At 38.3% G+C, this 20,091-nt stretch overlaps 2 protein-coding genes across 3 annotated transcripts in view; one reads left to right on the top strand and one right to left on the bottom strand.

Moving 5' to 3' along the window:
- The window catches only part of serpine2 (serpin peptidase inhibitor, clade E (nexin, plasminogen activator inhibitor type 1), member 2), a 15,952-nt gene extending 10,917 nt beyond the window's left edge, over window positions 1-5,035 (top strand). For both annotated transcript variants that reach the window (XM_020928195.2, XM_055166761.1), the window contains exons 7-9: window positions 823-909; window positions 1,826-1,909; window positions 4,579-5,035. In XM_020928195.2, the coding sequence (XP_020783854.1) occupies window positions 823-909; window positions 1,826-1,909; window positions 4,579-4,616 (209 nt within the window). In that variant the 3' untranslated portion in view covers window positions 4,617-5,035. The remainder of the gene's footprint in view (window positions 1-822; window positions 910-1,825; window positions 1,910-4,578) is intronic.
- A 1,376-nt stretch (window positions 5,036-6,411) lies between these two features.
- The window catches only part of ngef (neuronal guanine nucleotide exchange factor), a 77,803-nt gene continuing 64,123 nt past the window's right edge, over window positions 6,412-20,091 (bottom strand). The window contains exons 8-15 of the mRNA XM_020928193.2: window positions 19,212-19,341; window positions 16,846-16,920; window positions 16,676-16,765; window positions 15,438-15,601; window positions 14,238-14,396; window positions 12,112-12,191; window positions 11,920-12,024; window positions 6,412-10,937 (exon numbers count right to left, since the gene is read on the bottom strand). Of these exons, the coding sequence (XP_020783852.1) occupies window positions 10,714-10,937; window positions 11,920-12,024; window positions 12,112-12,191; window positions 14,238-14,396; window positions 15,438-15,601; window positions 16,676-16,765; window positions 16,846-16,920; window positions 19,212-19,341 (1,027 nt within the window). The 3' untranslated portion in view covers window positions 6,412-10,713. The remainder of the gene's footprint in view (window positions 10,938-11,919; window positions 12,025-12,111; window positions 12,192-14,237; window positions 14,397-15,437; window positions 15,602-16,675; window positions 16,766-16,845; window positions 16,921-19,211; window positions 19,342-20,091) is intronic.

Genomic DNA, 20,091 nt, shown 5'->3' on the forward strand with positions numbered 1-20,091 from the left:
TATTTTATTATACTTTACCAATCTGTAATGTTCAGTTGATGTGGACGCGGTGCTTGAGCTTCGTGCTCCTCAAAGTCCTCGTCCGATTCCGGGTTCAACACATGCGGCTGAACGCGCTGTATCGCCATGATGAATAAAAGTTTATTCCTGCCGCTATCAGGATGCACGTCTGTCTCCCCCTCCCTCCCTGTGATGGGCGGAGGAAGGGCGGCTCACTCGTCGCCTACCTCACGTTTGGAGGGCGGAGCCTGTTCTTTCTCAGGACGGGCGGGGGGAGGAGCAATAGTCGGCCTTTCATAGTTCCTGGTCTGTGACTGTCTCCAAGAAATCAGACCACACACACAAATTTGGTTAAATAAAACAAAAGTATTGTGGTAGTGCAACATAAACACACCACTACACCCCCCTACATTTTGGCCAGTTTATAATTGAAATTTCTTTCCTCTCTTTCTTCCTTTTTTTTTTCCTTCCATTTCTGCATTGTGTAACTTTTCTGATGGGTGGTCTGCTTGTTTCCATGGAGATGTTATTGCTTTGCCTGGAATGTCCTGCAGTGTGGCTTTAAATGCATTCTTCTTGTATTTTTGTGTTCACTTAATGTGTTTTTACTGTTCAAAAGTATCTACATCCTTAGCATGAGTGAGTTTGCCTCTCCACAGATCTGACTAAACTGGCCTATAGTGTCACCGCTTCCATTCTCCAGACAGATTAATGCCTTACTGTGGGACATTCCAGGCAATCTTCATGGAAACAAGCTGTACACCTTTAACTAATCTAAATGCTTGATGTATTATGTGTGTGTTTTTTTTTTTTTCTTCACAGTTTCTGAGCCAGTGTTTGTGTCCAAAGCGCTCCAGAAAGCCAAAGTGATTGTGAACGAAGACGGGACAAAAGCATCAGCCGCCACTAGTGAGTGTCTTTCTGTTTTTATTTATATTTATTCATAGTCTCTGTAATAAACCATCAGGCTCCATTCATGGTTGCGTCACAAACTAGGAAGACGTTTGGAAACATGATGACAGCTTCCGGCGGGCTCTGTTCACGCTAGTAAATCTGAAAAAATCTAGGAAAACTTAGAAAATGGCCCAGTTTTCTTCATCTCCAATTCCAACCATACCTCAGTTTTCATCATTTCCCCACTGACACACAACTCCGAGTGCACTGGGTACATGTGATTAGAAGAGACGAGGCGCCAAATTCCAGATGATTCCAAACAGCACAAACATCTGCAGTCTTCATTTTACCACTGATCACATGTTGTCATCTCATGTTTCCAAACGTCTTCCTGGTTTGTGACGTAAGTGTGAATAGAACCTATCTGCACCAAACCAGACACACATTAATACAACATATTTAAAATAATGAACAGAAATGTAAAGTATAAAAATATTTAACAAAAAAATTACAACCCATAATCAAACCATACTGACCACAAAGAAGATAAAACAACAATAATAAAAGAGCGGGAAAAAAAAAATCTTGTGAGACAAAATTACCACAAGATTGTACACTAAAGAGAAAAATTATGTTGTGAGATTTTGTTCTCCAAGTGTTACATTTGGATTGGATGAAAAAGGGTTACGCATTCGTGAGTTACATCTCTTACAGTTCTGAAAAGCAGAACTAGAATGGAAACAAAAATATGAAATCAAATAAATGAGACCAAAATTGGAAACTGATTCAGGAAATGTATGTATAAGGAATTACGCCAAAATCTCATCTTACCTTGTTCTCGTTTTGTGGAAATTGTGTCTCCTGCCACCCTGTTTTAATTAAACACTTGAAAGTGTCTTATTCGTGTGTTAATCTGTATTTTCTTGTGTAGCGGCCATATTGCTGGCTCGATCCTCTCCTCCGTGGGTCACAGTGGACAGACCTTTCCTCTTCCTCATCCGTCATAACCCAACAGGTAATTTTAAATATACTCTAGTTCAATTTAAAAAAAAAAAACCATTCATGCAATTTATTTCCAGTACCTTTTCCTTTATCAGCTTGTTTATCTCTGTCAAAATAACAACACATCAAAACGACAAAGAGCATTAAAGGGCCACTAAACACCATAATCACTTTTTTCTACTGATTTCCTGTGTAAATAGATCTAAAATAGAAGTGTATCTCGATCCCTGGCTTTATTTTGGCATTTTGGTGCATGTTTGTTATAAATCAGACTTTTGGGTCAAAGTCGTGTCTGTATTGATCAACTACGTCCAGGACATTTGAGTGTTTGGATTAGACTAACAGCCGCTAATGAGTCAGATGGAGGTTATTACGTGACGAGCGCAGACACTGGCGTTTACGGGCGGGACGTGAGGAGCACCTCTCAGCCCCGCCCCGACCTGGCACTGCCATGTCCCGTCACGTCTGGAGAAAAGAGAAACGGCGTGATCCGAGCACAAATGTCCGCTCTGTTTCAAAGTTCAGAGAACACTTGTCCGTGCCATGTTGGACTGTTGTGGTGTCAGTCAGCTGTCAGTCATCGCTCCAGAACCCGCCTTACACCTGTCAGGCACCGCCCACTCTGGAGGGTTTTTCAGATTTTGCTTATTGGAGGAGTAAAGCTTCAGGAGGGTGTTTAATGGCTCCTCTGTGGGTGGGACTGTGGGACTTCCTCACCCATTTCCTGGAGAATCGAGGAGAGTTTTCAAAGATTTACTGCACAAAAGGTTACACGGAAAAATATAGAAAAACTTGAACAAGGCCGACCTGAGTAAAAGTCCTAAAAGTTCCTAGTTTTAGTACTGGTTTAGCTTTAATTAAGGTCTGGTTTAGTTCTGTCTTGGTCTTGGTTTAGTCTCCTAGTTTAGTCGTGATTTAGACCTGGTTTAGTCCTGATTTAGACCTGGTTTAGACCTGGTTTAGTCCTGGTTTAGTCCTGGTTTAGTCCTGGTTTAGTCCTGGTTTAGACCTGGTTTAGTCCTGCGTTTAGTCCTGGTTTAGTCCTGGTTTAGTCCTGGTTTAGTCATGTCAGTCACATTTCTGTGGGTGGGACCTCCTCACCCATTTCCTGCAGAATCGAGGAGAGTTTTCAGAGATTTACTGTGCAAAAAGGTTACACAGAAAAACCTAGAAAAAGATGAAAAAGTTCGACCTGAGTAAAAGTCCTAAAGGTTCCCAGTTTAGTCACGTTTGTCTTTGGTTAACTCTCAAACCGCTCATCGGACTGATCTCAAATTTGGAGCGTGTCATCCTAATGGTGCGGGTGTGTGCAGTGCCAAGTTTCATGTTGTTAGGGCAAAAAATGCCAAAGATCTGGTTATAATGAAATACAAAAATGTGCTTAGCTATGTTTTATTTTTTGCAACTAAATTGTGTATACGATGTTTTAGTCGTGTTGTCTACTGTTCCTAGTCCTTTTTTGGCTATTTTAGTGCAAACGAGGTACATTTGCAGCTTTCTGGTCAAAAACGGACAAGAGCTGAGTGTGTGTGTTGCCTTCAGTGGGGTTTTAAGTGCTTGGTGACATCACACAGGGCTACTAGATGTTTCCGCTTCCAAACGCCAGGCTGCAGGGGCGGAGACTGAAGTGTAGATACCCGTTCAACCAATCACGCCGTTTCTTACACCTTTAGACTCTGGTTAGTCCTGGTTTTGTGTCCGAGTTTAGTCCTGATTTAGTCCTAGTTAAGTCCTGGTTTAGTCTCCTGGTTAAGTTCAGATTTAGTCCTGGGTTTGTCCCCTGGTTTAGTCCTGGTTCATCATGGTTTAGTCCTGATTTAGACCTGGTTAAGTTCTTGGTTACTCATTATTTAGTCTTGGTTTAGTCTCCTGGTTTAGTCCTGGTTAAGTTCTCATTTTGTCCTGATTTAGTCCTAGTTTTGCCCTGATTTAGTCTTGGTTTAGTCTTGATTTAGTCTCCCGGTTTAGTCCTGGTTAAATTCTAGTTTAGTCCTGATTTCGTCACCTGGTTTAGTCTTGGTTTAGAGGCCTGGCATAGACTCCTGGTTTGGTGTTGATTTAGCCCTTGTTCAGCCCTGATTTAATCCCGTTTTAGTCCTGGTTTAGCCTTGTTTTAGTCCCGGTTTAGTCCTGATTTTGTCCTGATTTAATCCTGGTTTAGTCCTGGTTTAATCCTGGTTCAGTCCTGGTTCAGTCTTGGTTCAGTCCTGGTTTAGTCCTTTTTTCAGTTCTGGTTTAGTCCTGGTTTAGTCCTGGTTTAGTCCCGGCTTAGTCCTGGTCTAGTCTTGGCTTAGTCCTGGCTTAGTCCTGGTTCAGTCCTGGTTTGGTCCTGGTTTAGTCTTGATCTAATCCTGATTTAATCCTGGTCTAGTCCTGGTCTAGTCCTGGTCTAGTCCTGGTTTAGTCCTGGTTTAGTCCTGGTTTAGTCCTGGTTTAGTCCTGGTTTTGTCCTGGTTTAATCACATTTCTGTGGGTGGGACTTCCTCACCCATTTCCTGCAGAATTGAGGAAAAGGAAAAGGAAGCAAGGAAAAAGAAATGGGACTGGGTTTAGGTGTTTCGTTCCACTTTGCTGCTTTTGGATGAAATCATTCACTGGAGAAAAGGACTGAAATGTGTTTTGGACTGAAATATGTTTGAATCCCGTCATAAATGTGCCCATGTTTTGTCTTCTCTTCTTTAGGCACCGTCCTGTTCATGGGTCAGATCAACCAGCCTTGAGGTCCACCTTTCAAATCTCTTGCCGGGCACTGCCAAGACGACACAGATGTTAATGTCTAGAACTCTGCACAATGTTTATTATTCTGTATTTGAAATGCCTTTGCTTTCTGCACGAGAAGCCTTGAAAACGTTTGACCAACCAGCGCTCTGCTTTTTTATTGTTTAGTTTTATTTGTGCAACTTTCTTTTTTTTTTACACCATTTGAATGTCCTGTGTGTTTTTTGTTTTTGTTTGTTTTTTGGGGTGTTTTTTTTTTAGCAGGATCATGTTTATTTATCTTTTTTTTTTTTGGTTTGAAAAGAAAAAAGTTGCGCCACTCCAGTCTGAGTTTCTTCTGTGGGTTTAAAGTGTCATTCTTCTTACCAGGGCGCCTTCAGTTATCAAACTCTTTTCAATAAATACATTTTTGTTTGTTAAATATTGGTCTTGTGTCGTTTCAGAAAAGTGCATTGTGTAACTTTTCTGGTGGAGTCGTCACCTGTTTCTATGGAGACGTCATAGCTCTGCTTGGAATGTTCCACAGTGTGACATTAAACAGCTCTACTTTACATTTATTCAATTACAAGTGTTTTATAGCTCAAAAATCCCTAGAAAAACAGGGATTCTGGATCGCCTCTCCACAGATCTGATCTGTAACTTGGTTTGGTCTTCCTGAAGATAGAAAGGTTTAATACCACACTGTGAAACATTCCAGACAAAACAATAATGTGTCCATGAAGAAAAGCACTGACAGACCTTCCACCAGAAAAGTGACACAATGCATCTTTAATATTACAGTGTTCTCATATGGATCTTGTGTGTTTAGTAAGTGTAGCGGAATAAAAGAAATAATAATAATAATTATTATTATTATTTTATTTTATTATTATTAAAATAAATATTTGCCAAGATAATATTGTATGGTATTAGTCAGGGCAATACATTTTACATAAATTAATGTAAAAATTCTGACAAAAAGAGAGAAAAGATCCGACTCATGTAAGTCTCAAGTCTTTGACCTCAAGTCCGAGTCAAGTCCCAAGTCAAATACAGACAAGTCCAAGTCGAGTCTCGAGTCACTGGCCCATAAGTCTGAGTCAGGTCCAAGTCATCTGCTTTGAGCTTCAAGTCATTTCAAGTCTTTAAACCAAAAAAGCACCAAACAGAACTAAGATTTTTGCAATTCAAATGACTTTTAAACTCAATTGTATTTAAAATGAACATATTTATATGAGTAGTTATATATAGTTGTAGAAATACAAATTTTTCCTTTTTAAATGTCTTGACAAGATCTTACTGTATTGTACTGTATATTACTGTAGTACATTTGAGAATACCACATCACAGTACTTCAGTTCCATCCAAAGTAACAAACAGAAGTGGGAGGGACATGTTCCAGTTTGTTCCTGTAAAATTCAACACCAACTGTAAAGAGAAAAGTCTTTTCTAAAAACATATTTTTTTTAGGAGAAACGTCAAGTCTTCTCAAGTCACAGGCCTCAAGTCCGAGTCAAGTCCCAAGTCACTGAGCTTCAAGTCAAGTCTCAAATCTTAGTCAATTTTATCAAGTCAAGCCTCAAGTCTGACTCAAGTCCAAGTCACAACTCACAAGTCACACCTCTGCTCGTTGCCATTTGTTACCTCATAGCTGATCAAACTTTTAAGAATATATATATATATATATATATATATATATATATATATATATATATATATATATATATATATATATATATATATATATATATATATAGTTTGGAAAGTCTGAAGTAAAAAACAAAGGAGAAATTGACAACACAACAAAAGATACGGCGCATAAGGAAGCTCTGGTTAATTTATTTTCTAATAATTTACATCTTACAAAATGAACATCAAAAACGGCCATCATTTCAAACAGATCTGAAGGATTATTGGGAGTATAGAGAGAGTTGGTAGTACAGGCCTACACGGTACATGCAGTATTCAGAGACTGTACTTCATGCTCTGTGTACAGGAGCTATAAGAGACAATATACAGTAAGTTTGTCAAGTTTTTAAAGATTTACTGCACAAAAGGTTACACGGAAAAACACAGAAAAACACAGAGAAACAGAGAAAAAAAGGTGGAAAAGGTCGACCTGAGTAAAAGTCCTACAAGTTTCTAGTTTAGTCATGTTTGGCTCTGGTTTAGTCCTGGTTAATTTTGGATTTAGTCCTGGTTTGGTCCTGGCTTTGTCCCCTGGTTTAGTCCTGGTTCGTCATGGTTTAGTCCTGATTTAAACCTGGTTAAGTTCTTAGTTAGTCATTATTTAGTCCTGGTTTAGTCTCCTGGTTTAGTCCTGGTTAAGTTCTTATTTTGTCCTGATTTAGTCCTGGTTTGGCCCTGGTTTAGTCCTGGTTTAGTCTTGGTTTAGTGTTGATTTAGTCCTGGTTAAATTCTAGTTTAGTCCTGATTTCGTCACCTGGTTTAGTCTTGGTTTAGAGGCCTGGCATAGTGGCATGGTTTGGTCTTGATTTAGTCCTGGTTAAGTCCTGGTTTAGTCCTGATTTAGCCCTGATTTAATCCCGTTTTAGTCCTGGTTTAGCCTTGTTTTCGTCCCGGTTTAGTCCCGGTTTAGTCCTGATTTAGTCCTGTTTCAGCCCTGGTTGAGTCTTGGTTTAGTCCTGGTAAAATTCTGGTTTAGCCCTGGTTTAGTCCTGGTTTAGCCCTGGTTTAGTCCCGGTTTAGTCCTGGAAGATCAGTGTCAAGTCTGTTGAAGTATTTTTCAGACTTGTCTATTGAAAAACGTAAAAAAAAAAGATCATTACAAGTATTTTACAAGAAATTTGAGTCTTGTCAGTTTATTTGATTTCAGCTGAAGAATCGTTCTGTTCAGATTTAGTGCAAACTGTCGTCGGGTTCGATCCACGTTTCAGATCCGTCAAATTTCACTCCTGAACTTACGACAGAAAATATTTGTGGATCTTCTAACGACAAATTCATCATAACGTGATCTTAAATAATTCAAACAAACGCATTCAAAGGTCCTGTGTTACGTAAAATCGACTCTTGTGAGCTTTAAGCCGTGTTAGAATGTTACGGGAATGTTCCACAGTATGGCATTAAACTGTCTGTCTCTAGGGAAACAAGCAGGCGAGTTACAAGTCAGGTCTGAGGAGAGGCAAGCCCGCTCCAGAACGAACATTTCTGAAGCGATTTTTCGTCATAAAAACACTACGTAAGACAGATCAGTTTAACGTCTTACCGCGACGTTCCGGGAGGAGCAGTTACGTCGCCATGGAGACTACAAACTGGCACGCTCCCCCGCTAGAAAAGTTACAGAATGCGGCTTTAAACTGGACCTGAATGCGTTTGCTTCGACGTGGAATGTGCGATGCAAATGAACAGACTTAAAAATACCAGTACGTGAGTTTCAAGTATTGCAAAACTGAGATTGTAGCGATAAACAATTCAAACATTTGAGCTTTCGAACGGTCAAAAGTCCTCAAAATGGCGTCCAGAACAGAAAAAAAAAAAGCAACGTGAAGCAACGAAAACTCACGAATGAATCTGGTGAATACACAAACCCAAAATGTAAAGATTGTATTGCTTTTATTAACACACACAATTTCTGAATAAAGTCGAAGTCTGTTCTTTTACCGCCACATCCCGAGACCATTTTAAATACTAATTACAGGTACTTTACTTTACAGGACAAAGCCGGGATCACGATTTTTAAGAGTATTTTAGTGCAAAAAGAAGTAATTTCAGCGTTCATTCAGGTACAATTTCAATATTCACTCGTATTTCCTAAAGGTGCGTTGTGTAACTTTTCTGGTGCTTGTTTCCGTGGAGATGTTATTGCTTTGTCTGAAATGTTTCATGATATGATTCTGTCAGACCAAAATTGGACAGAGTTACAGGTCAGATCTGTGGAGAGGCGACCCTGCTCACAGTCAGAATGTGTTTTTTGAGCCTGGAATTGAATAAATGTAAAGTAGAGCTGTTTAATGCCGTACTTTGGAACATTCTAAGCAGAGCGACGACGTATCCGTAGAAACAAGCAGGTGCTGGAAGCCTCAAGCGAAAAGTTACACAGTGCAGCTTTAAGAACGTGACTATAGTTTATAATTCTTTTACACTGTGTCCATGCAGCGAGTGTGTACAGAACATTAGAAAAGCTGACCATAGTTTAAAAAAAATTAAAAGTGAACCCAGCGTCTCAAATTTACATCAACGTTCGATCACACGAGTACAGACACATCACCGACCACAATATAGTGTTTTGAGAAATATATATACCGGTTTCTGGCACTCATTTTAGTCCGTTATTCGTTAAACTGCCCGTATTGCGCTATTTTCTGATTTATGTTCGATTTATGTTTGATTGAAAACAGACCTGGAGTTGTGTTTTGTTTCATTCACATTTTTAACGCACAAACCTGCACATTTAGGCTGAGTTCTTCTCTCAAACTGAAAACACACGTTCCAGCTTCTGATGGTTGTCGTCATGTGGTAATACAAGAATCGCTCCACTGTGTTTTGAAACTCGGTCTCTTGGCGCTCTACTGCGCATGTCTCCTGCAGAAAGAGCCTCTGTTCTGTCTGAGATCATGTCAGTGTCTTGGAGGATTTCAGCAGATTTCAGACTCTCCCGGGTGGGTGGGGCTAAGTGTATCGATCAGGTGTGAGTGGATGTCCGGCTTTTGAAATCTGAGACATACTCGCCTGATTTAACACATTCAGGTCATTAAAACATATCCCCCTCACTAATGTTCATTTAGTATCAGAACTTATTTTATCATATGGTGATAAATGGAGTTTAATAATTAACTGCGATTCAGGAGCTGGACCACGCCTTAGCCTTCTCTCCCGATGGCCATCCCAACGACAATGTCCATGTCAGCTCTCTCGATCCCCTCCCACCTGTGAATCTCCTCCATCCTTTTGTCCAAAGACGTCATCTTCAAGGAGGAGGGGTTCTGATAGACCGGTTTCACTTTGTGGAAACAGTCTGACTCGCAGTGTTAGAATTCGTTCGCTTGATGGTAGGCGGGTATTTTTTTTTAAATTTAACCAATCACTGTTATTTAGTCGTGATGTATCTAATGCTCCAAACCCCATAGGAAGAAGGACAATAATGTCTTTCTCCTTGATAAAATTTACCAAACATTCTCTTTATTCCAGCTTCAAACCCTCGATCTCGGGAATCGTTGCCAACACAGAATATCTGTCTCTTCGCTGATTGGCTGGTGCCTGAACTCGCACTTCCGGGATTCTTACAAACTGTCTAGTGTATTCTGATTCCTGACCTAGTCACTGGAGAGAAATGAAATTGAGTGGAGACACTAGGTGACACCGGTCTGGCTGGGGTTCTGAATCAGCTGTGTGACCATTTTAGATTGGAGACAAAGCCCCCACCCTGAGTCTCCTCCAGACCATCACTACACAAACAAAACTTTCACTGTCACAATCTTGCCCAAAGAGATCCGCACCTTCTTTGTTTACTTCTGATTAAACTGTTTATATCTTACTAGAAACTCAAACCGTCAATAAACATCTTTATCATATTTTATTGATGTGGCGCAGCCTGTTCATGTTAACTTTCTGCACTCAGGCTGCGCACGCATCCGATCTCAAAGGGTAAAAGGAGCTGTTAACTTGAAAACTACCACTTAATGACATCACAAGGTGAGACAGAACATTTTGAGCGTTGGAGATGTAGACAATCCACTAATCTAGAGTTATTCAAATGTGTGTGAATGAACCAAAACACAACTCCAGGTCTGTTTGTGAAGAGGAAACAACATTATAACAGATCAGAAATAGTGTAACATGGTCCTTTAACAGTGAACTCTGTACTGTAATGAGTGCGTCTTTCTCGTCTCTCACACTAAACGCAGAGAGATTTCTAAAGCACAATTCCAGTGAATATGTACCTAATAATGTGGCCAGTGACTTTGTACTTCATTCAAAACAAAGTGACAACAGTCTGGTTCAAAACAACTATATGAAAAAGTAAAACAGCTGAAATAAACTCAAATTAAAGTTGTTTTGTGCAAACCTTAAACCTCAATGTAAAGTCTTCTTCATTTCATTTTAAAAACGGCAATATATTAATAGATCGTAATTACAAGTCCATGTTGGTACGACGGCGTTTTACTGGTCGCTCCACGTGTTCGAGAAGTTCTTGGGGGTTCGGCGTCCGGCTCGTGGCCCAGTCCTGCCGCTCTGGGGGAAGCCCACGCCCTCCTGGGCCTGGTGGATCCTGAAGGCCTCGCGCAGGTTTTGGATTCTCACCTCTTTGCTCTGGATCTCCTCCACAACGCGACTTGGGAACCAGCCCCGCTCGCCGTCGTGAAGCCGCTCGCCCATCATCCAGCCTGCAGGACAAAACTCAGGGATCAGTGTGGTCGGAATAACTAAAGTTTGTTCATTACCCAGCCTGCAGGACAAAACTCGGGGATCAGAGTGGTCGGAAATAACTAAAGTTTGTTCATTACTCAGCCTGCAGGACAAAACTCAGGGACTCAACTCAAGTGTTGCCATAATAACTAAATAAGTAGTGGTGGACTGTACAAAGAACTACAAAAGTAAATTATTAATATATTATTATTATTATTATTATTATTTTTTATTATATATTAAAGTGCATTTTTAGATACCTGTACTTTTTTTTATACATTTTACAGTGGATACTTTTTACTTTTCCTTCATAACATTTTTGAGCATATATCTGTACTTTTTACGCCATTACATTTTACATCTGAACTGAAAAGCAGAAAGTACTTTTCTTTATGGTTTGAGACTTGCTGAAAAAAAACAAATTTAATCTGAGTTAATGTCCAGACTTTGAGCAAACCAAACACACAAGTACACTACAATTAAAAAAATGACTGCATCACTTAAAATAATCTAAATTCTTTATCAAAATCACTACATGCTTATGCTTTAACTGTTCTAAAAATCTCCAAAAATATTTTTACTTTCTTAGTGCATAAAAAAAAAAAAGGAGTTCAGTAGTTTTACTTAAATAGATTTTTTTTCATGTGATATTCTTACTTCAGTATTTCGCTACTATATCTGTACTTTTACTTAAGTTACAAAATGGAGTACTTCACCCACCACTGTAAATAAGATTGTCATTTTATTTAAATGTTTATATTATTTTATTGTTTTTATGTATTTATCAATATTTTAAGACTTTGCTTTTATTTGACTTTACTACTTTTAGTGTTTTAGAACTGGCAAAGTTAAATAGAGCATTCATATCCTTTGTTATTTTTGTTGTTTTTAACTTTGGAAACTGTTTTATTGATAAAACGTGCGATAGAAAAAAAGTGGATTTGGATTTTGTGATCGCACCATCATCCGTCCGCTCCAGCAGATTCAGCACGTCGGCCATTTCTATGGAGAGCTCGTCTGGCTCCTGTGACGAGTACGACTGGATGCACTGGACCTGAGGGGAGTCTGCAGCACCACAACACCGCGGACTTTAGTTATTTACATCTACAGAATATCGAGTCAAGTCATTTTTTATTAGAGTCAGTGTCAAACCTGATTGATGGGCGCTCGTGGACATAAAACGCGTGCGACGACTTGGGGTCAGAGCACACATCCACCTTAGTTTGTCACTCCTACACAGACAGAGAAGAAATGATTAGAAAATACAGTATATGATTAAAGGTGTTAAATTATACAAAATTGACTCTTATGAGCTTTAAGTCCTGTGAAAATATTGCTACCTCCTCAAAAACATACCCAGATTTGTTTTGTTTCACTCACACATGTTTGAATAACCGTTTTTTATTATTATTAGACTGTCTACATCTCCAAAGCTCAAAATGCTCTGTTCCACCTTGTGATGTCATGAAGAAGCAGTTTTCAAGTTAATAGCTTCTTTTACGTTTAGTTCAAAAGAGATGGGCAATTCCAGGGCTGAAATTAACCAATCTCTAACCTTAAAAACACAGTGGAACACCTCCTGTATCACCACATGACATCACAAGGTGGAACAGAGTGTTTTTCATTTGAGAAAAACAAAATAATAATACTAAATAACAAGTATCTGAATTAAATGGTCATATATTTAAATCAAAAAACTGTCACCCATTCACACACATTCATACACCAGTGTAAGCAGACACTAGGACTAGGGGTGAGGTGGGTTAAGTGTTTTGCTCAAGGACACAACAACAGCATTCATCTGTGGGATGGAGGTTTTTCACGCTCTGTGCTCTGGTTCTGGTCCCGTCACGATTCAAACAGAATGTAGAAAGGACGATATAGGGAAGATCATTTGTTTCATCAGATTTAGAATTTTAAATGCCGCTGAATTTCTCATTTTTAATTTTTTTACTCTGAAAAAACATGTTTGAATTATTTTTATTCTGAATAGGAAGCAGCGTCTGTCCTCCTCATTCACATGGGATCGATTGCTTCTGCCTTGGCATCTTGGATCTTGGCTGTTAAATTTTTTTCCTTGCAAATATTACTATCTGAATTTTGATTGTTGAATTTGAGGGCTTGAAAATATCTGTGCTGAATATTTACACGATACTACTAGAAAAAGACATGCACATTCAACAAAAATTGTGACAGTGCGCTAGGTCCAAATACAAAAATTATGCAAAAAAAAAACCCAAAACACACGTCTGAAAAAGGGCTTGACCTGAAGCGTCACATTGTGGTGTCAATGAAATACAAATTTTGGAGCTTCAAGGAACTGCAGTGTGAATATTTAAAAGGTGACATTTTTATTTTGAATCTGAAAAATATTGAGAAAGTATACTTAAAATTTAAACAACTCTAAAATTCAGGATTTCATCTTTTTTCAATTCAGCAGTATTTAAAATGTTATAAATGGGCGACAGTAGCTCAGTTGGTCGAGCGTTTGTCCACTGATCTGAAGGTTGGTGGTTTGGTAATGGTCACATTTTTCTATAGCACTTTTCCACCTTTAAGGCACTCTAAAGCTCTTTACAACAAGAAACCACTCACCAATTCACACACACATTCATACACCAGTGTACAGAGACACTGGGGGCGAGGTGGGTTAAGTGTCTTGCCCAAGGACACAACAACAGCATTCATCTGTGGGAGCTGGAATCACACCAGCCAACCTGTGGGTCAGTGGATCTGGCCGCTCAACCTGTGATGTTTTTTTTTTTTTTTTTTTTTTTTTTTTTAATGTCAAGAGCGGGATTCGAACTGCCAACCTTCAGACCAGTGGACAAACGCTCTGACCATCTGAGCTGCTGCCGTCCCCCGGTTTGAATCCCACTCTCAACATAAACATCATTGGATGAGCAGTCAGATCCACTAATCCACAATTCCATAATTCCATAATTGGCGGTGTGATTCCAAGTCCCACAGATGAATGCTGTCATTGTGTCCTTGGGCAAGACCACCCTCCCACCTCGCCCCCAGTGTCTGAGTACACTGATGTGTGAATGGGTGAGTGGGTCCTTGATGTAAAGTGCCTTGAATGTGGACAAGCGCTCTATAAATGTGACCATGATCATTTACGAAAAATCTAATTGAACAAATTACCTTCCAGGAAACTCACAATGTGTTTTTTCAATCCGTATTTCTGAGTCACTGTTTTGTTACTTCCCCACACTGTTTACATTCATGTCAGGGAGCCCATGTTAACCTTGTACAGTTGGTGTTTTGATACTCACATGCTGGTGGTCTTGAGCATGTAGTTGGCCGGCCGCTCCTCTTGGTTTTCCAGCAGTCGAAGGTTGAATACGTTGGCCAAGAGCTGGCCCTGGTCTTCCAGGTCATCAGTCCTCAGCATGGCTCTAGTGCAAGAGTCCAACACCTGGAACCTATCTCCACTGAAAACACACGACAAGGATTTTACCGTCACAACCATGACATGGATCTGAATCAAGCTGAACATGATCAGAATACCCAAGCAGTTAGAGGTTTTTAATCTTGAGAAAGGATTCTAATGCTATGTTTTATAGATGTATATTAGTGGACCTTCAGTTAAAAGAGCCAATTCTAGTCTGATCTTGGAAGCTTAAAGGTCCTGTATTACACAAAATTGATTCTTCTGCTATAATGTTGTTTCCTCATCACAAACCTCAAAAGAAACAGAAAACGCACACCAAAATTCTTGTAGAGGTGCAAATGCAAGGAGCAACAAGACAAAAGCAAAAAAATGCATAGCACACTCAGACAGCTGATGTCCAAAAGCTTTTTTATTTTTAAAATAACATTTCGGCAAAAAAAGCCTTCATCAGAAATTTTTCTTGCTTTGGACCACAGCACACAAAATGGTTGCCAGCCCAGGTGAACATATACCCCTCCAACGAATGGGAGGTCCCAAAGTGAGGTCACCCAGTGAAATGTTATTTTAACAATAAAAAAGCTTTGGGACATCGGCCATCTGAGTGTGCTATGTATTTGTTCACTTTTTTCTTCATCACAAACCTACCTGGAGTTGTGTTTTGTTTCATTCACACGTTTAACACAAACCCTGCAGCTCTTTTCTCAAACTGAAAACTCTCTCTTCTACCTTGTGATGTCATGTGGTAATACAGGGAAGTGTTTCATTGTGATTTTAAACTCCACACACCTTCACTAGAATCAGCTGTTAACTTGAAAACTACCACTTCATGACATCACAAGGTGAAACATAGCATTTGGAGCTTTGGAGATGTGAACAGACTAATAATACAAGGTGCAATAAACATGTGTGAATGAAACAAAACAAACTCCAGGTGTGATTGTAATAAGAACATTATAACATGGCTTAAAGCTCACAAGAGTAAAGTTTATGTAACATAGACTCTTTAAGCAGTATTGTGAAAGAACATCCTGTACATTTGTCTCACTGTCTCTGTATCTGTGGCTCTCTCTAGTCTGTTTACCTGGAGTTGCGTTTGGTGATGAGCAGCAGGTTGTTGAAGAGGAACAGGTACACAGGCTGGTACAGTTTTTTGCCTTTTGTGGTTCTGGTGCTTTTGGGCCCCGACATGAGCTGCACCTCTCCCTTCTTCAGGAGCCAGCGCGAGTGAGAAATAATGGGAATGGACTGGAAAAGAAAGACCAAGAGATCAGCAACTATTTATATTTACAGAATTCATGATTAAGAAGGTTAGAGCAGCACCACAAGCTCAATAGGAAAAACAGATGATTATAAAAATGCACTCGCCAATAGCACTGACTAAACATCTGAAATGCTAATTTTACTCAAATGTATGTATGTATAAAAGTACGTACGTATGTATGTATGTATGTATGTATGTATGAATTAACATTTGAACGTATGTGTGTATGTATGTGTATGTATGTATGTATGTTTGTATGCATGTATGTATGTATGTATGTTTGAACATATGCTTGTATGTATGTATGCATGTATGTATGTATGTATGTAAGTATTTATATAAATACGTAAGTATGTATGTATGTATCTAATGTATTTTTTTTATTAGAATAGTTATTATTCTATTATTAAATTAATTTTATTAGAATAATTTATTAGAATTTTTTTATTAGAATAACATTTTGTCATAATACTAAAGTTTCAAACTGGATTTCAGTTCTAAATTAGCGAGTGGAATTAATCTAGACTGCAACGCCATCTGTGGGTCAAAATATGAACTGCAATAACTAGAAAAAATTTAAACTGAAACTGAATCTACCTATGGTTTATTTTACATAGGCCTGTCACGATAACACATTTGGAAGTGTGCTGTATTGCTAATGTAAATACAGACGATAAACCATAATAATGAAATCTATTTTAGACACAAAAAACAAGAATTATTAAAGAATTATATATAAAAAAAACAGCAATTCTAAATATACTAAATAATAAATAAAAAAATACAAGTTGCAATAACTGAAACTCAAAATATTTTAGATTACAAAACTACAAGATTAAAAATGTTGAAATGAGATGTATTGCTATTGTAAATACATACAATAAACATAATATTGAAATCTATTTATACTACAATAACCAAGAATTATAAAAATATATATACATACATAACTATATCGTTAAAAAAACATAAGCTACAATAACTGAAACTCAAAATATTTCAGATTACAAAACTACAGGAGCCACAAAGGACCAAAAAAAAAAGACAAAGAAATGTACCTTTGATTTAAACTCAAGTGTTTTTTCAATGCTGATGAGCTCTTCAGTGCGCCCCATCTTACGCACGCCTTCATTGCAGTCTTTCACAATCTGAAAACCAAAACCAAAAATGATGGCGTGTTAGTGTAAATGACGCTGGTACTGGCTGTAATTCTAGGTTTGATTTTCACCTGTTCAAGTCTCTGATGTGCTTTAATGGCGTTGGCCTCTCGCTCGGAGCCTTCTTCAGCTTTTTTCAGGATATTCTGTGGGAACAAATGTGAGTAAGCGTCACTCTGTGTGGTGGAGTGAGTGGTTTCAAAGTGTGCTTAGAGGAACTGCAAAAAAGACGAGTTTTTAAGGAAGAAAAGAAGTGGCATGTTAGAAAATGTTGGTCTTGAATTCAAATTAGGGCTGAGAATCATTTGGAAGTTGCCGATACGATACATATCTCGATACATAGGCCATAATACGATACATACCTCAATACGATACATATCTTGATACATAGGCCATGATACGATACATGTCTCGATACGATACATATCTCGATACATAGGCCATGATACGATACATGTCTCGATACGATACATATCTCGATACATAGGCCATAATACGATACATACCTCAATACGATACATATCTTGATACATAGGCCATGATACGATACATGTCTCGATACGATACATATCTCGATACATAGGCCATGATGCGATACATGTCTTGATACGATATATATATATATATGTTGATACATAGGCCACGATACGATACATATCTCGCTACAAGTGCACTTTCGATTCGATATGATATATTCCAAATCAATTCAATACGGTTCAGTAAAAATAATGTCTAAATTATGACTGTGATACTGAAACACAAACATTTAAATCCTCAAAACTGTGAAAATGTCAAATAAGTTGCAGAAACAAGTGTCCTTCTTCTGAACAAGCAACAAAACTGTAGTGTTGTACCAAAATAATTTAGTAAAATATACCAAAAAATACTCTTGGCAATATATCGATACAACAGCCCACGATATCGATACTGTATCATCACATTAAATAATATGATATATCGATATTTCAATATATTTGCACACCTCTAATTATAATATACAGTTACTTGGCTGCTGGAACATAACAAAGTAGTAAAGTACTGCACTTATGTAAAAAAAAAAGTTATCTGTACTTAAAGGTAGGTGTATTGTGTAACTTTTTTGGTTGGGGGTCCGTCACCTGCTTGTTTCTATGGATATCTCATTGTTCTGCCTGGAATGTTCCGCAGTATGATGTGAATACATTTTACTTTGACTCCACTACTTTTTAATACATTTAAAAGGGTAATATAATACTTTTACTTATGTAGATTTTTTCTTTCTGCTTTTACTTTTACTTGAGTATTTTTTTGCTCCAATACCTGTAAATATTCAGATTTGATCTATAATTGTAAGCACTTAGCATAGTACTGTCTGTTTTTAAATGTGTTCTATAAATAAACTTTGACCTTACATGAAATAATGCTGTTCTATGGGCTGCAGTAAGTTTATAGCTAAAAGGCCGTGCCAATTTGAGAATGCCCAATCTCGTAGAATCTTGACAGGGTTGGGCCTGGTTAGGACTTGGATGGGAGACCGCTGTGAATGCCACGTGCCACAGGGGGGCAGCAGAGGCTCTAGTTTGAATGTGGCGTGTGCGTTAATGGTAGTTGAATTCTGCAGATCAGCTGTAAACACTGAATGCATTCTGTTTGTTAGATTATTCGAATGCACAGATAATACAAAATGTTAATGTGAGTTAAATGTCCACACTGATAACATTAAAATGGCAGTGTAGCATCAGTTAAAGGTCATATATTATGCAAAAACATACCTGGAGTTGTGTTTTGTTTCATTCACACACACACACTCCAAAGCTCAAAATGCTCTGTTCCACCTTGTGATGTCATGAGGATGTAGTTTTCAAGTTAACAGCTACACTTTACCTTTAGTTTTCAATAATTCCAGGGCTAAAATGATCCAAATGATTCTACTGAAGGTGTATGGAGTTTAAAATCACAGTGGAGCACTTCCTGTATCACCACATGACATCACAAGGTGGAACAGAGCATTTTCTGTTTGTGAGAAACATTAGATAAATGCCTAAATCTTTGTGTGTTAAACGTGCATGAAAGAAACAAAACACATGAAAGAAACAAAACACAACTCCAGGTCTGTTTGTGATGGGGAAACATTAGAACATAGATAAAAAAATAGAGTAATATGGACTTTTTCATTTGTATAAAACAGATTTATAATTAAAAAAAAAATTGAATTGATCTTATCTTCAGTTATGATAAATATTTCTTTATTTATTTAGTTATAGATGGTTTTAATGCTCAAAAATATAAATATTCTGACTGTGAGCAGGATTGCCTCTCCATAGATCCTGTAAATATAACTTGACCTGTTAACTTCCTCCGGCTTGATCTCCATGAAGATAGAGAAGCATTTGACGGACCCTCCATCAGAAAAGTTACACAATGCACCTTCAACAAAAATATAAGTTTGTATTCAGACCTGTACGAGGAGCTTGAGCCTGGTGATCCTCTGAAATGGCAGGATCAGAAAAGATGTGAAGGACAGACCTCGGACTCTGGGGTGCTTCTCCAAAGTCTCCATGACCTCTCGAAATGCCTGGTTCCCCTCTCTGCAGAAGAGCACACACATAGGGGTTAGGAGAAGCAATCAGCAGCTAAATTATATAACAATTCAGATCTGTGGACAGTCGTCACTATTCACAGAGGGCAACATTCCACAACTGACACACTTTTGCAAAACTTTTGGTTCAAAGAAAACTAATCTGACGAAGGCAATAAGGCAGAAAAAAATCTAAAACCCGAGAGTGCGATGCGATGCAAATTATTTGAATTTTTTGTGTCTTTAGGTCCTTGATCTTCACCTCAGGAAAGATTTCGTTTCTGTTTCTCCCGTTCACGTTTCGTTGTAGATAACTTTCAGTAATTCTTGTTAAGGTCAACACCTGAAGGGCTCATACCTGCACTTGTGTTTAGTTTCTTTCACACATTTTTAACACAGAAACCCTGCATGTTTAGACGTCTCTCAAACTACTTCCACTTTGTGATGTCATGTGGTAATACAGGAAGTGCTCTGCTGTTCTAGAAACTTTTGCATAATTTCAGCTCTGAAACTGCCAATCGCTACTAAGATAAAAGTAAGAGGTAGCTGTAATTTGATCATAATCACAAGGTGGAGCAGAGCATTTTGAGCTTTGAAGATGTAGACAGAGTAATAAAAAATAATTACTCAATCGAATGAAACAAAACACAACTCCGGGTATGTTTTGCTGAGGTAACAATATTATATCATGGCTTAAAGCTCACAAGAGTTCATTTGGTGTAACATACAGCCTTTAAATACCAGATGTACCAGAGGTGGG

The sequence above is a fragment of the Boleophthalmus pectinirostris genome, unplaced genomic scaffold (assembly GCF_026225935.1).
Source record: "Boleophthalmus pectinirostris isolate CB_2022bp ecotype Guang Dong unplaced genomic scaffold, ASM2622593v1 HiC_scaffold_9, whole genome shotgun sequence".
Taxonomy (NCBI): Eukaryota; Metazoa; Chordata; class Actinopteri; order Gobiiformes; family Gobiidae; genus Boleophthalmus; species Boleophthalmus pectinirostris.